Source organism: Salmo trutta, chromosome 26, assembly GCF_901001165.1.
Source record: "Salmo trutta chromosome 26, fSalTru1.1, whole genome shotgun sequence".
NCBI classification, from domain to species: Eukaryota; Metazoa; Chordata; class Actinopteri; order Salmoniformes; family Salmonidae; genus Salmo; species Salmo trutta.
Window position 1 is genome coordinate 6631038 of NC_042982.1, and position 16844 is coordinate 6647881.

The 16844-nt window shown below is 42.0% G+C and overlaps 1 protein-coding gene across 1 annotated transcript in view; it reads left to right on the forward strand.

Annotated features, from left to right (window-relative positions):
- LOC115162786 (uncharacterized) overlaps window positions 1-16422 on the forward strand; it is a 49421-nt gene extending 32999 nt beyond the window's left edge. Inside the window, exons 9-13 of the mRNA XM_029714212.1 lie at window positions 4883-4983; window positions 5731-5960; window positions 14610-14938; window positions 15170-15226; window positions 15475-16422. Coding sequence (XP_029570072.1) covers window positions 4883-4983; window positions 5731-5960; window positions 14610-14938; window positions 15170-15226; window positions 15475-15746 — 989 coding nt within the window. The 3' untranslated portion in view covers window positions 15747-16422. The remainder of the gene's footprint in view (window positions 1-4882; window positions 4984-5730; window positions 5961-14609; window positions 14939-15169; window positions 15227-15474) is intronic.
- The last annotated feature ends 422 nt before the right edge of the window (window positions 16423-16844 follow it).

A 16844-nucleotide genomic window follows, 5' to 3' on the forward strand; every position in this document is an offset into this window, starting at 1 on the left:
CAAAAGGGGTCCCGACCCATCTTCTACTGTTGTTCTCCTCTGCAGTCGTCCAGTATCAGGTGACTTGTCGTGTAGTCCTGAACAGAACTACAAGTTTATTCTCCTTCAATTCGCTCTGAAAGATGCTTCTTTGAAGATAGGCTAGCCAGCCATGTTGATGGTTCCCAGTGGGGTGATGAGAGTAGCATACCACAGGGGTTTGAGAAGAGTAGTAGACTGGTTCCACTTCAATTCGCTTTCTAGATACTTTACTTCAGACAGCTAATCAGCCATACCAGTGATTGTCCAGGAGGTGACTTTATCGTCCCTACCTCGTGTTGAGATTAAATATTTTTAATCCAGTTTAAACGTGAGCTGCAGCTCAACGTCTCTCTGGTCTAGTATGTTCATTTCTTAACCAATAATTTATACAGTTTGCAGGAAAGGGGCAGTTCCGGCAGGCTGACATGCTCTCTGACCTCACTCAAGGGGGCGGTGACTACTTACTGTGCACAGTTATAGAAAAATGTGCTGTTATAGAAAAATGTTTCTAAAATCACATCCCTCTCTTAACAAAAACACTTTCATAATTTTTCAGATTTCATACACAACGCATCGGTTGGACCTCACACATATAATGTGTATACTTTTCAAGTTACAGTATTTCCTTTATAACATTTTTAATAACATCACAAACTAACACCCGAAATGTCACCAGTGTTCTCCAGATCGTCTCTGACCATTCCCCACATTCTATGTTAGAAATATTGTTCCAGTATTCACTTTAGAACGTGTACGAGTTTTTGCGGGAAACGGTCTGTTGAAACAAAGGCTTGGGTGAATTTGGAGAGGGAGATGCCTGAATGTGCTCTCCTTGATTTACAAAAAGGTGTGAGTCTTTAACCCCCCCATATGGCTGAGAGAGGGTCTCGTTAAAGTTATTTTGTGCAAAGCTGATCTGACCTAGTCAATTTTCCTGCCAGTTCTTGACTTTGGTGTCACCATTTATCAAAATTCAGCAGCCGCTACTCTTATACCATTGGATGCCATCTACCATAGCGTCCTTTGCTTTATTACAGGTGACAGTTTTAATATTCATCTCTGCGTCCTGTATCAGAAGATCGGCTGGACCTCGACTAAAGTCATGTTGATCACTTCATTACTCATTACTCCCCAGAATAAATGAAAGTAAATTAAAAAAAATTAAAGAATGGTCGTTACCGAGATGGGTACTACCAACACGTCAGCGCCATTCGTGTACAGAGTTAATAGGAGGAGATTACTGGGCTACTAAGGTCACATATAACCAGTGGTGGGAAAAGTACCCATACTTGAGTAAAAGTAAAGATACCTTAATAGAAAATGACTCAAGTAAAAGTGAAAGTCACCCAGTAAAATACTACTTGAGTAAAAGTCTAAAAGAATTTGGTTTTAAATATACTTAAGTATCAAAATTAAATGTAATTGCTAAAATATTGTAAACTATCAAAAGTAAAAGTACAAATCATTTCAAATTCCTTATATTAAGCAAACCAGATGATGCCATTTTCTTGTTTTGTATTTACGGAAAGCATGGGCCACACTTCAACACTCAGACATAATTTACAAACGAAGCATGTGTGTTTAGTGAGTCCGCCAGATTAGAGGCAGTTGGGATGACCAGAGATGTTCTCTTGATAAGAGTGTGAAATGGACCATTTTCCTGTCCTGCTAAGCTATCAAAATGTAACGAGTACTTTTGGGTGTCAGGGAAAATGTATGCAGTAAAAAGTACATTATTATCTTTGGTAATGTAGTGAAGTAAAAGTTGTCCAAAATATGAATAGTAAAGTACAGTACAGATACCCCCAAAAACGACTTAAGTAGTAGTTTAAAGTATTTTAAGTTAATCCTTGTGTTGTCTTAAGGTTAAAAAATGACCCGCCACTATGTTTAACAGCAGAGAAAACCCCCTAAATAATGTTTTTCAACATTTTATGACTTTTCCAAGAGTGACCCCAACATTAGAAAAAGTGAAACATCGCCTTTGCTCATATTTCCATGAAATCTGTACACCACCAGGGTTCAAATATTGTGTTAGGGTCATTTTTGACCCGGCAGTTATAAATAATTTACACACCAAAAAAACCACAAAGACACACACCCACACACACACTGAGAAATTGAGATGATGTGTGCTACTGATTGAACTCAGACAAAACTAAAACTTTCTTGTGCATGTGCACAAGAAACACACGACTCAAGTTCACAGACAAAATAAAAACAATTTCAGACAAAATGAACAAAATTGCAGACAAAATAAACAACATTTCAGACAAAATAAACATTTATTGAAAGCATTGTTTACTAATGGGTTATGCAGTTAGAGGCTATAAAGGTGCTGCAGATGACAGTCCCCAGTTCTCTCTTTGCTGAAGCCATGAGTACACGTTTCAGTGCCCAACAGGTCGTACATCTGATTTTTTCAGATGTCCAGGAGGAACAAGAGAACAGTGATTTAGAAGAGGAGGAGGTATCTGAAGAAGAAGATGGGGAAGAATACAACCCAGAGCACAATTCATCATCTTCAGATGAAGAAGAAATCCCCCAAGCTGAAAGAGAGACAATTTTGTCAAAGAACAGCAAAATAACATGGTCCATGTCACCATATGACAACCAGGGCAGGATGGCAGCACAAAATGTCATAAGGATGAACCCAGGGCCCACAAGACATGCAGTTGCCCATGCCCAGGACATCGCCTCAACATTCTACATGTTCATCACACCAGCCATTGAAAAAATGATCCTGGAGATGACAAATTGAGGGTTTCCGTAAATATGGAAACTGGAAAAGGATGGTTGAGATTGACCTGCGTGCCTACATAGGGCTGCTAATCTTAGCGGGTGTGTATAGGTCCCGAGGCGAGGCTACATGTAGTCTCTGCAATGCAGATAGTCGAAGGGCGATTTTCCGTGCCACGATGCCACTGAAAGTCTTTCACACTTTCTCAAGAATGCTACGATTTGATAACCATGAGTCAAGACCTGCAAGACGTGTGAGAGACAAACTGGCGGCCACAAGAGAGAAGTGGGTGGAGCGTCTGCCATACCTCTACAACCCTGGGCCTGAAGGAACAGTGGATGAGCAACTGGTTCCATTCAGAGGTACATTTTCATTTTCATATCTGTAATGTAAGTGATTTTCACAGTTAATTTTATTATGTATTGCTGTAATATTATTGATTCATGTGATTGTTTTCTGTGACACTGATACTAATTACTGATAGTAATCTCTTTTGTCAAAAGGTCGCTGTCCTTTCCAGCAGTATATGCCCAGCAAGCCAGCAAAGTATGGCATCAAGATATGGGTGGCCTGTGATGCACAATCCAGCTTTGCTTGGAAGATGCAAGTCTACACAGGGAAGCCGACCAGTGGAGACCCGGAGAAGAACCAGGGGATGCGGGTTTTGCTTGATGTGACAGATGGACTGAGGGGGCACAATGTCACGTGACAATTTCTTCACCTCTTAACTCAGCCAGCAGCTCCTGAAGAGGAAGATCACCATGGTTGGCACAGTTAGAAAGAACAAGCCTGAGCTCCCCCCTGCACTCCTTGCAACAAGGGGGAGAGAGGCCTTCTCATCAAAGTTTGCCTTCACCACCACTCTAGTTTCTTACCTTCCAAAGAGGAACAAGAATGTGGCCTTCCTTATCACACTGCACAAAACGGCTGAGATCAGTGCTCGTGAGGACAGGAAGCCAACCATCATCCTGGACTACAACCACAACAAAGGAATCATGGACAACCTGGACAAGGTGATTGGAACTTATAGCTGCAGGACAATGACAGCCCGCTGGCTCCTGGTCATCTTCCATAACATCATTGATGTGTCCTGATACAATGCCTTCATGATATGGAACAAGATCAACCCTACCTGGATGCCTGATAAGCGGAATACGAGGAGGTTGTTCCTGGAGCAGCTGGGAAAGGTACTTGTAACCCCACACATTCAAAGAAGGGAGCACCTCCCCCGCACAGCAGCCTCTGCAGCGCTTGTGAAAGCTGTTCAGGGGGCTGAATCTTGTCCTGATCCACCTGAGGCTGCAGCTGGGGCAGGCAAGAGGAGGAAACTGTAAAACAAATACTATGTGCTGCACATGTGAGAAATACATCTGCAAAGTCCATGCACACACACTTGCATACTGTCCTACATGTGCTAATTAGAGTTGAATGATTTATGTTCTTCACGTTTTTGTTTTGTATCTATTATCATATTTTATTCTTATTTATTGCTGTTGTTTATTCACCTTGTGGATGGGGGCAATGGTTAAAAAAATGGGAGAAGACTAGTATTTTGTAGTTGAATTCCTCATTGTACAGTATATAAGAAAATATCACTATGTTGCCAAAAAGGTTCAAGGCTGTTATTGTTTCCCTTCAATAAAATGCATTCAAAACTACTTTCTGCACATTTCTGCTACTTTCTTAGGCTGTAAAAGTGCTATGTCTTGCTAAAAAAATAAATGTTTACACCTGTGCAGTAACTTTATAAATAATAATAATAAACCTCTACTTTAGTAAAGAAAACAATTATGACAGGTGTGTTAGATTTGGGGTTTAAAATTAAATTAAGCTGCCTTATTTTAGGGGTTTAGTGAAAGCGGGTAATTTTTTACCCTTAAGACAAGGGGAGTATACCGAATGTTAAGACTACACAAGGTTAAGTACTTTACACCCCTGCATATAACAACCAGAACCTCTTTCATGTAGCCCTCTTGAGCAACAGTACATTGTTTCGCAACTTCCTGGCAGCTGATGGAAACAATGTAGGCGAAATTGATTGTGTTGGTTAATTACAAATTAGTTCATGATTTTCCTTTCTTGAACATCACGGTCCTCCCTCCTTCCCATCTGTCTGCCCAGGTCACTACCATGGTGCTAGCTTTGGCTCTCAGGTTTACAATCCAGACATCAACATCTGCTGTTCCGGGAAGCTGTCCAATAGAGTGCTTGGAAAGAACCTGGTGAGTCCATTAGCCCACAGACCTAAGGCCTAGAGCTAAAGCTTACTTCACTGAGCCTCCTCCACTACATTAGGTTCAGTTCTCCTCATGTCAGTCAAAGTCAAGTAAAACAGCTTAGTCATCCATCTACCTGTTGAGTAGTTGGTCAAAGCATAAAGACAATGCTGTACAGTACTGGGATGTAAAGTATCTGTCTAAAATGGTCAACATATCTAAAAGTGGCAATGTAAGACAAGGCTGACAATATAAGTTTTCAACAGACCAATTTAAGTCCACTCAGAATGTTTAGACAGGGCCCCATTGGGAAGTGGGTGTCCCATACTCATTGCCAATGTTCTAGAGTGCTGTCTGTCTATCAAGGACAAAATATGCCCTATGATTTGCAAGTAAAAATGACTATTTAAAGTGGTGTTTGCTTTACTTGGGCTATACTATGTCAGTTTTGGCAGCACAGTTAGTTCTGTAAGCCCCACCCTGCAACCAGTTAGAGTAGAGCAGCTCCTCTTTTGTGTGAGAGTGTGTCAGACGACGGATAACTAGAGGTCTCTCTATCGCTTGGCACTCTGTTGGTAGAGGATGTGTGCACAGGTCCCCTGGTAAGAAAGTTAGACTCTCTTTTATAGCATGTGAACTTTTGCGATTGTGTGTGAATTTTGGGTGTGTGCATGCTACGGTGTGTCTGCATGTCTGTTACTCATGTTGTGTGTGTGTTGTTACCCTGCTGACTAGTGTGTGTCTCTCTCCCAGTGCTGCGGTACAACTCCGTATGGTGTAGAGGACCGAGGGGTGCTGTGCTGTAACCAGACCTTGCACCGTGTGGTGGAGGATGGGTACCAGTGCTCCCCAGGTGGCCACTTGTATCTGCCATCCCGTGACATGGTGTGTGGTTCACACATTCATCTCAACGATCCAGGCAAACACTGCTGTGGAGAGGACACATACGACCCTCAGTATGAAATCTGCTGCAACGGACACAAGTGAGTTGCACTGTAGTGTGGAAACTGTAAGTAGCTGAACCTAGTCAGGTAGTTTATCCCAAAGATGTGGGGTTATCACTGTCTGCAAGCACAGTTCAGAGTGCCTAAGGGCTAATGATTAGATCACTTCATCTTCAGCAGAATGTATCCAGCCTCCCTGTCTAAGTGTTTTTATTTATTTTATTTATATTTAACTAGGCAAGTCAGTTAAGAACAAATTCTTATTTACAATGATGGCCTACCCTGGCCAATCCAGGACAACGCTAGGCCAATTGTGCACCACCCTATGGGACTCCCAATCACGGCCGGTTGTGATTCAGCCTGGAATCGAACCAGGGTCTGTAGTGACGCTTCTAGCACTGAGATGCAGTGCCTAGGACCGCTGCGCCACTCGGGAGCCCAAATTGTTGATGCAATGTCTTGAAAGTGTGTGTGTGTGTGTACTATAACTAACTGTAGAAAGTATTTTCCCACACGCTGTCTGAGACTGGGTGTGTATCTTTGTATGTTTATGTCTGAGAGGCATTGATGGATGCAATTCTGATAAAATAACATACCCACATTCCCAGTCCTACTACCTCAGATGTTGGAGAATTCTTAATTGAATGCACCATATCATACAAACTACTGCCTCCCAGACATATTTCAACAGGGTGGCAACTGCAGAAACCAAAGATCTAAGGGTATCCTCCCATTCTTTCCTTCACTTCCCTTCCCTTTTCCAGTCAGAGGCATTCAGACAGTTAGACAGCCAGACTGGAGAGGTGGTATGTCTGCTTTTGGGTTTCCAGGAAAGGGGTCACACCATTGGCGAAAATCTGATATCAACTTTGGAGGGGACAATTTCATGACATTTTCTCAAGAGCAATTCCTGAGGGGGACACCAAAAGTAGTGCTGTAACACATAGCCTACATTGTAATATGGTAAATGTATATTGAGGAACCAAAGAAATAAGGTGTTTGCCGTACTCCTAACTACCAGTACCCAAAACTACACAACTAATCACAACAGCAATACCATTGCCTTTAACAAATCTTAGTTCAGTCACCAGTTTAAGTTGAGAGTGGGGGTATCCATGGCATTTTCCAATTATGTTCCTATTTTACAAGTAAAAAAAATTGAGAACCTTTCATAATGTTGCCAAACAAAGACTCAACAAACTTACCTGAGACTCCCTGTCTCTGCCAGTCTGTCCCTGCATATCTGTCCCCAACTCTGCTGTCTGTGTGCCATCTGTTGCCTGCTCTGCCTAATGACATCATTGTGAAACATTTCCATTAGAATTTCATTTCTTTCTTATGAACATTTTATCAACTAGTCTTTGAGATATTAGGCTACTGGGGTTCTTACTATGCGTTTTGGTGTATTGAAAAATACACTGATGTCCGTCTTTTATTTTTCTGCCATTTTTCTACCTGGCTGGCTGGCTGGCTACACACACACACACAGTGTGTAGGTTATTTACAGTAGGAGATGGGCTTCTATCATCTTCAATCATTCTATTTGGGCTTCGATCTAAAAGGTAGCTAGCAAATGTGAAACGCATTAAAATGACAAGAGTTGACAGCTGTATGAGTTCACCATTTACACAACATATGCTGCAACCTTTTGTAATTTTAATAGTTTGTTTCATATTGGCTGGCTTCCAACAATAGCTGAATTTGCAAAGCTAGTGAGCACCAATTCAGTTTCAGTGGTGTTTGCTATAATCTTTGCTACCCGGGTTAAATAAAGGTGAAATAAAATAAATAAATAAAAGTTCACTTGCGACAATTTAGCTTTTGCAACGAGACCATTAAATATATTTTAGACAATGGTAGAAGAGTGTAGTTCTGTTCAGTTTGGATTTCAGTTTATCGCTAACCTTATCACAGGGACTTTGAAGCACTAACTTACATCATCTGCATGCTGATTCCATCTTTGACGACGCCACATAAATGGAATAGGTACTAGCTAGCTTAATAGTTAATATTTGCGCGCTAGCTCTGCATATTCAGCTAGTGTGTGTGCGCGATTGACTGGATTAACCTCACGTCAGTTACGTAGCAAGCTAAGAAACTGGCAGTGGATCAAACCATTGTGAGGAAAAGGGTGGGGGGGTTGCAATCTTTTGAAACTTAAAAACGCGCTATTAAGTGTCTATAATCAGCACAATTGCTTTCATTGCGTATTATTCATATTATTTAAATTACATAGTTATGTTTCAGTGATATATTGGGGGGGGGCAAATCATGTTTTTCACAGGATGGGGGGGTCGTGTCCCCCCCGTCCCCCCTGGGATTTCCGCCCCTGGGTCACACAGTGGGTAGTTGTTTTTGTCTAATTCGTCCTGTTGCTTGGCTTGTGCTTGACCTCAGTTGTCTGACTCTAGGAGGAAACTGGTTGACTCTTGTTTGGCATTTGAGGAATGTTACTAATGTATGTTCCAAGTAAATGTTGTTCATTATTGACTGAAGTGTGTTTATTTGGAATACAGGAAAATGTACCATGTCTGAGGGCATACCTGACACAGATGGGAAGGACTTTTATAAAAACACTTGAATCTACTCATGTTTTGACTTTGAATTGCAGCTTCACACGCTGATCTAAAGTCTATAGAAATGTGGTCGAACACATCATTAACAACCAATGCTCCAATGTTAAAGGCTCTAACCCTGTCAATCAAACTGTGGGTCACGACCTTGTAGCGCGGCTCCCAGGAAGTTGCATGGCAGTCTGAATTTATACAGATGCCATTACTCGATACTTTGGCTATGAATCAAGAGAGAAGTCTGTGATAATAGTGCAGTTGTGAGTGACGCACTTCAATCTATTTTCCTTTTGACTCTGGCTGAATCCAGTGGAGGTAGGTACCGTTTACGATTAGAGTGGACGATTTAGTTTTTTTTATGAGCATGGACTTATTTCCAGTGGTGTAAAGTACTTAAGTAAAAATACTTGAAAGTACTACTTAAGTCGTTTTTTTTTTAGTATCTGTACTTTACTTTACTATTTATATTTTTGACTACTTTTACTTTTACTTCACTACATTCCTAAAGACAATTATGTACTTTTTACTCCATACGTTTTCCCTGACACCCAAAAGTATTTGTTACATTTTGAATGCTTAGCAGGACAGGAAAATGGTTCAATTCACACACTCAAGAGAACATCCCTGGTCCTCCCTACTGCCTCTAATCTGGCGGACTCACTAAACACAAATGCTTAATTTGTAAATAATGTCTGAGTGTTGGAGTGTGCCCCTAGCTATCCGTAAATAAAAAAAACAAGACAATTGTGCCGTCTGGTTTGCTTAATGTAAGGAATTCTAAATGATTTATTCCATTTAAATGTGGAAAATGAATTGTATCATTCAAGTTATGAGTGTCCTGAAGTTGATGGGTTTATCGATCCCCTCGCCACTCTTGAAGTCACCTTTTGAGTTTCAGGTATCATAGTAAGATTCTGTATTGTCTTTAACCCTTTGACACATACAAACACACTCGTGTGATCATTATACAGTGGTCCCTGTAGCGTACGCTTCAAACCTGTGTGATTAGAACTCTTACTTAAAAACGTCCAGTTACGATTGACGCAACAGTCAGCATTTAAGCTGGCTACACTGTTTTTTCACAGAAACATTTTACACAGTCTTTACAACGTTATGTCCTCAACGTGACCAGTTTATTTTTGGATGCAATTTTCAGACATTCACAAAAGTAGCTACAGCATAACAAAATTCTCATCCAAACTTGAAAATGTAGACTATATTATTCATAGCGCTGAGGAAGAGTGATCTAACATAAGTGGTCATATTTTGCTAACTTTCGGGTGATAAAAAGCGTAATATGAATTAGCTGATAGCAATTACTATTTACAATTTATCACATCACGGGTGAGCTCACCAGTGATCTAAATATACTTTCTATATATACAAAAGCATGTGGATACACCTTTAAATTAATAGAGTTGGCTATTTCAGCAACACGCTTTGCTGACTGGTGTATAAACTCGAGCACACAGCCATTCAAACTCCATAGACAAACATTGGCAGTAGAATGGCCTTACTGAAGAGCTCAGTGACTTTTAATGTGGCACTGTCATAGGATGTCACATTTCCAACAAGTCAGTTTTGTCAAATTTCTGCCCTGCTAGAGTGGAAACATCTAGGAGCAACAACGGCTCAGCCGCGAAGTGGTAAGCCACACAATCTCACAGAATGGGACTGCCGAATGCTGAAGCGCGTAGCGTGTAAAAATCACCTGCCCTAGGTTGCAACACTCACTATTGAGTTCCAAACTGCTCTGGAAGCAACGTCAGCACAAGAACTGTTCGTCGGGAGCTTCATGAAATGGGTTTCCATGGCCAAGCAGCCGCACACAAGCCTAAGATCACCACGCGCAATGCCAGGTGTCGGCTGGAATGGTGTAAAGCTTGCCGCCATTGGACTCTGGAGCAGTGGAAACAGGTTCTCTGGAATGATGAATCACACTTCACTATCTGTCAGTCTGATGGATGAATCTGGGTTTGGCGGATACCAGGAGAACGCTACCTGCTCCAACGCCGACTGCGAGCCAGGCCTAATCACCCAACATCAGTGCCCGACCTCACTAATGCTCTTGTGGCTGAATGGAAGCAAGTCCCAACAGCAAAGTTCCAACATCTAGTGGAAAGCCTTCCCAGAAGAGTGAAGGCTGTTAAAGCAGCAAAGATGGGACCAACTCCATATTAATGCCAATGATTTCGGAATGAGATGTTAGACGAGCAGGTGTCCACATACTTTTGGTAATGTAGTGCATGTGTCCGTTACAATCTATACAAGAATCGGAATGCATGACTTGTCACCAGTACTTGAAAACGTGAATAAAACAGCAAAAACATTATGCTCCATACATGCGGTGTCCTGCAGTAGAAATGACAACACAATATACAGAAACTATCATGATAACATAATAAGGCACTTACTTTGATAGGAACGCACACATGTCCAAAGTTATTATTAGTAAGGAAAACAACAATGAAGGCAATGCGGACGCCAGCCGGAAAATGTGCCAGCTGGGAAATGTTAGTGCAAGTTCTGTTCTGACTGGAGCGCAAATGTCTGCATACTTGATCTGGGGAAGTGCTTGGGCTCTCGTCGAAGAGAGAAGTTTGTCGACTTAGTAATACCTCAAATATAAATTGTCTGCAACAGTGAAATGGGCTACTTCTATGTAAATTAATGAGGATGTGGAACACACCTCAATTCAAACTGTTGTTGGAAAATAAAACTTGTTAATAATTTGAAATTGACAGATTGCAACATAGCCTATAGATAATTAGCAGGCAGCGTGCCCTGGTTTGACGGCAGCGTGGGTCAACAATCACATTTTGGAATAAAATGAGTGCATTCTGGACATAAAAACTCATGCTGGGGTGACCATAAGAGATGTTTGGAACACACTTGTGAAAAGGTTGAGGGATGCAGTAAGTGTTTTAAGGAAGGAGTGGTCAGTTTACAGATTGAGCCAGTGCAGTATGTGCAGTATATGCAGTTTTATTCTATCTTTCCAGTTTTGTAGTATCATTTGTTTGTGAAGGGAAGGTATTATAAAGTTTCTTTGTTGAGGGGTATTTTTAATGGACAATTCACCAAGGAGGGAGAGGGCAGGGGAGACAAGGATGCTGAGGTCAAGGTTCTCAGACAGCTTGCTCATGACCCCTGACCAGAATGATTGTATAGGTGTGCAGGCCCGAAAGGCATGGGATTGACTGTGTGATTGGGGCAGGGCTTACACTTATTGGTTTCTGAGAACCCCATGAGATGTAATTTACAATAAGTGATATGTGAACAGCGACGAATTTCGTACTGTATGAGTTGGGTTCTCGAATTGCCAGTCATAGAAAATGTATTTTTACAGATTGTTTGAGAAAGCTTACATTTTTGAAAAAGCGAGGATAGCTGATTTTTGTAATGATTGATATAAATGTTCTTCTTTCCTGACCAACACTTTACATGTTGTATATATATTTTTGTTCAGTATAGTTTGTATGGGTCATGAACAAGCTGTCTGTGAATAGGTTCTCCAGGTGTTACTACTCTTTGTTTCCAAATCCTCTTGTCTACTCCTTTTGGATTATAAATAAACTACAAAGACTGCCTCCATCTGCCTCCTGTGTCTGCATATGGGTCTCGCCTTGTGCCCTTATATCGGCAGCGAATACAGCCTCAAGTCTTCTTGGGTATGACGCTACAAGCTTGGCACACCTGATTTGGGGAGTTTCTCCCATTCTTCTCTGCAGATCCTCTCAAGCTCTGTCAGGTTGGATGGGGAGCGTCGCAGCACATCTATTTTCAGGTCTCTCCAGAGATGTTCAATCGGGTTCAAGTCTGGGCTCTGGCTGGGCAACTCAAGGATATTCAGAGACTTGTCCCAAAGCCACTCATGCGTTGTCCTGGCTATGTGCTTTGGTCGTTTTCCTGTTGGATGGTATACCAACAGGACAAAGTAAACCTCTCTGGAGCAGGTTTCCATCAATGATCTCTCTGTACTTTGCTCTGTTCATCTTTCCCTCGATCCTGACTAGTCTCCCAGTCCCTGCCACTGAAAAACATCCCCACAGCATGATGCTGCCGCCACCATGCTTCACCGTAGGGATGGTGCCAGGTTTCCACCAGACGTGACACTTGGCATTCAGGCCAAAGAGTTCTTAGTTTCATCAGACCAGAGAATCTTGCTTCTCATGGTCAGAGTCCTTTAGGTGCCATTTGGCAAGCTCTAAGCAGGCTTTCATATGCTTTTTACTGAGGAGTGGCTTCTGTCTGGCCACTCTAGCATAAAAGCCTGATTGGTGGAGTGCTACATAGATGGTCCACAGAGGAACTCTGGAGGTCTGTCAGAGTGACCATCGGGTTCTTGGTCACCTCCCTGACCAAGGACCTTCTCCTCTGATTGCTCAGTTTGGCCGGGCAGCCAGCTCTAGGAAGAGTCTTGGTGGTTCTAATCTTCTTCCATTTAAGAAGGATGGAGGCCACTGTGCTCTTGAGGACCTTCAATGCTGCAGACATTTTTTGGTACCATTCCCCAGATCTGTGCTTCGACTCAATCCTGTCTCGGAGCTCTACGGACAACTCCTTCGAAGGCTTGGTTTTTGCTCTGTCATGCACCGTCAACTGTGGGACCTTATATAGACAGGTGTGTGCCTTTCCAAATCTTGTCCAATCAATTGAATTTAGCACAGGTGGACTCCAATAAAGTTGTAAAAACATCTCAAGGATGGTCAATGGAAACTGGATGCACCTGAGCTTAATTTCGAGTCTCATAGCAAAGGGTCTGAATACTTATGTAAATAAGGCATTTCTGTTTTTGATTTTGTATACATTTGCAAACATTTCGAAAAACCTGTTTTCGCTTTGTCATTATGAGGGTGTTTTTTATATACATTTTAGAATAAGGCTTTAACGTAACATAATGTGGAAAAAGTTAAGGGGTCTGAACACTGTCCGAATGCATTGTAAATGGTTGCAAGCACAATAACACATGTAGATGACAACTAAACAAAAAATCTGACATTGTTTTTCCATTGGAATTTGGTTGTGCTTTTGATGGTTGAAAGCATAGTTATAATACATACGGAATTCAACAATCTTCTGGCTGTCTTTTTGAGTGGGTAAATAAAAGATTGAAATCTCATTGATCAACATCTTAACCAAATATTATCCCAATTTAAACGTTGAAATGACGTGGTGTGCCAAGTGGGAGGGCCCTCCGAGCGTGTTGGTAGGGGCTGGTTTGGGATTCACTGAATGATATACAGAGGTTTCAAGATGCTGACCTAATTTAAAACTTTAAATACACTGTCCTAACCAAAAATCTAAATATAAAATATACATTTTGCTGATAGTTTTCTGTTAATTGATTAGCTAAATGGATGGCCTCCTGTCTTGGGGACTGCAGTGTCTGCTAGTTTTGGTAATCTCTCTGCATTGCTCATTCGGTTGATTCTAGTAATCAATGGGATAAAACTCATAATTCTTATAGCTAGACTGATTGAATCTTCTTCAGTGCTATATCCATTGAAATAGAATGAGTAGCCTCCCGAGTGTCGCAGTTGTCTAAGACACTGCATCTAGCTGTGCCACTAGAGATTCTGGGTTCAAGTCCAGGCTCTGTCGCAGCCAGCCTCGCCCATGGGGCGACGCACGATTGGCGTCCGGGTTAGGGGAGGGTTTGGCTGACAGGGATGTCCTTGTCTCATCGCGCACTAGCAACTCCTGTGGTGGGCTGGGCGCAGTGCACGCTGACACAGTCGCCAGGTGTATGATGTTTCCTCCGACACATTGGTGCGGCTGTTTTCCGGGTTAAGTGGGCATTGTGTCAAGAAGCAGTGCGGCTTCATTGGGTTGTGTTTTCGGAGGACGCACGGCTCCCGACCTTCGCCTCTCCTGAGTCCGTACGGGAGTTGCAGTGATGAGACAAGACTTTAACTACCGATTGGATACCACGAAATTGGGAAGAAAAAGGGGTAAAAAAATTTAATAGAATGGGTCAAATACATAACATTTTTAATGATCAGTACATATGGTGTTCACCCAACATGACAGCACAATAGCATTAAGGAAAGGAACCAAATTATGAGAGATCATGCTCTCTTGGTTTTGGGAGGTAAAATATTTTTTCTCTTCAAAGACGCAACAGGTTGAGAAATGTTTCCTGCTGCGGAGGGAAGGCCTACGACCCCAGCAGTGACCAGATGAAGTGCTGTGCAGGGACTCTGTACAACCTGCAGGTTCAGGACAGACTCTCAGAGGAGGCCCAGTGCTGTGGGAGTGTCCTGATGGAGGCTGGCTCCACGCAGACCTGCTGCTCTGCCCCAGGGCTAGACCTGGTCTACCCTACCCAGCCAGGGTTCACCTGCTGTGGGCACCGCTACCCCAACTCATCCCTGTGGTCTTGCTGTGCGGGGGCCCTGTACTCAAGGCCTGAACCACAAACCACCAGCAAGAACATGATTCCAGGTCAGTGGAAACCGGATACAATAAAAACTTGATCCCCATTTTTTATCAATCCATGATTTATGCCACAGCTTGAGTTGTGTCTGTTTATCTCTGAAAGGTCTCCTACAAGTCAGACAAGTGATATGAATATTGAATTCTATATCTAGTTCATATAAGATAAAGGGGGTGTCTTTTCATGGGTCCCTGCCTGGATTCTGTCTCTGTCTTAGCCCATTTGTTCATTATCCTCAGGACCCAGGCTTCTACCACTGGGGGATCTGAAGACTGAAGTCCTGTGTCACACCAGAGGTAAGGCCTCCAGTTTGAAGCACAGAATGAAAGGAAACATCACTCAATACTTTTATCTTTAGCAAGAACAGTGGGAAGCACTAAAATCTTCTTTGACTCTTGGATGTACATTGGCTTCACAACGCTTATCTAAAGTGTGTGTGTGTGTGTGTGTGTGTGTGTGTGTGTGTGTGTGTGTGTGTGTGTGTGTGTGTGTGTGTGTGTGTGTGTGTGTGTGTGTGTGTGTGTGTGTGTGTGTGTGTGTCCAGTTCTGCTGGGGACAGTGGAGAGTGTGTCCATGAAGATGAATAAGCGGTCCATTGTGATGATAAACACCATGTCCGTGCAGGCCTCGCGTGGCCATGTCAACCCCCTGCCTTCCCCTCACTACTTCACATTACCCGACCACTGCAGCTCCCCTGAACTGGTGCCGGGCAACACTTACATCTGGATGAAAATACCTTTCTCAGACACCATAAGATTCATCTCTGATCTCAGCGATCATTCCTCCCCTGTCCATTCCATCCTTTCCAGGTGCTGAACCTTTTTCTTGCCCAGAGTAAAGCCCTACATAACGTTTGAAAGCTTTACAGTGTTTGTTTACAGTTACATTGTTAACAATCAATGGCGTAATAAAAAGCTTATCTTGGGTTCTGATGGGGTTCGACAGTTGAAATAAGATCATGAGGCACAAGTTATATTCTTCCAGAGTCAATTGGTATATATCGTTCATTTAAAAGTCAAAAAATTGCTGTTGCTATCACAGATTGCCTCTTTAAGCTATCAGTAGACATTTAAGCCATGTTTGTGAAGTGATTGTATCACATTGTGCAAGGACAGGATACAAAGCCTATTTTAACCAAGCATTTGTGTGTAGGTGTATGACTTCACCATTCATCAATTCATGTGGTTGTGTGGGGGTTTGTGGGTTTGTGGTTGCCTTTATCCCATCCACATATATGTAACACATTATCTGACACTTGATCACAGGATCACATTTTTGTTTTATTATTTCACTGCCAATCTGTGTTTGATCTTGTCTAGCCATCTTGTATCAAGAGGACCACAAAAGTCCCAGACTTGATTGTGTGTTATCCTCCATGATTTTATTCATGTGCATGTATGACTTTTAAGTTTTATGTGTGCTTGTTTTTTTAAATGGTCAAATTAATAAACTAAACTAAAGAAACGAAAGAATGTTGTTTAAGATTAAAGAATCAACGGGAATTGGAAAGTTGTTACATGCTCGCCCAGTCCTACAACTTGCCTCTGAGACTTGAATGAAGCAATGCATTATCATCCTAGGGCACTGAGTCTTTGGCTGCGTTTATGAGCAAAGTGAAATTATGAATAAAATACTGTAAAGCTGATATATACTGAACAGAAATATAAACACAACATGTAAAGTGTTGGTCCCATGCTTCATGAGCTGAAATAAAAATCCCAGAAATGTTTCCATATGCACAAAAAGCTTATTTCTCTCTAATGTTGTGCACAACTTTTGTTTACATCTCCTGTTAATAATCACTTCTCATTTGCCAAGATAACCGATCCACCTGACAAGTGTGGCACATCAAGAAGCTGATTATACAATATGATCGTTACACAGATACACCTTGTGCTGGGGACAATAAAAGGA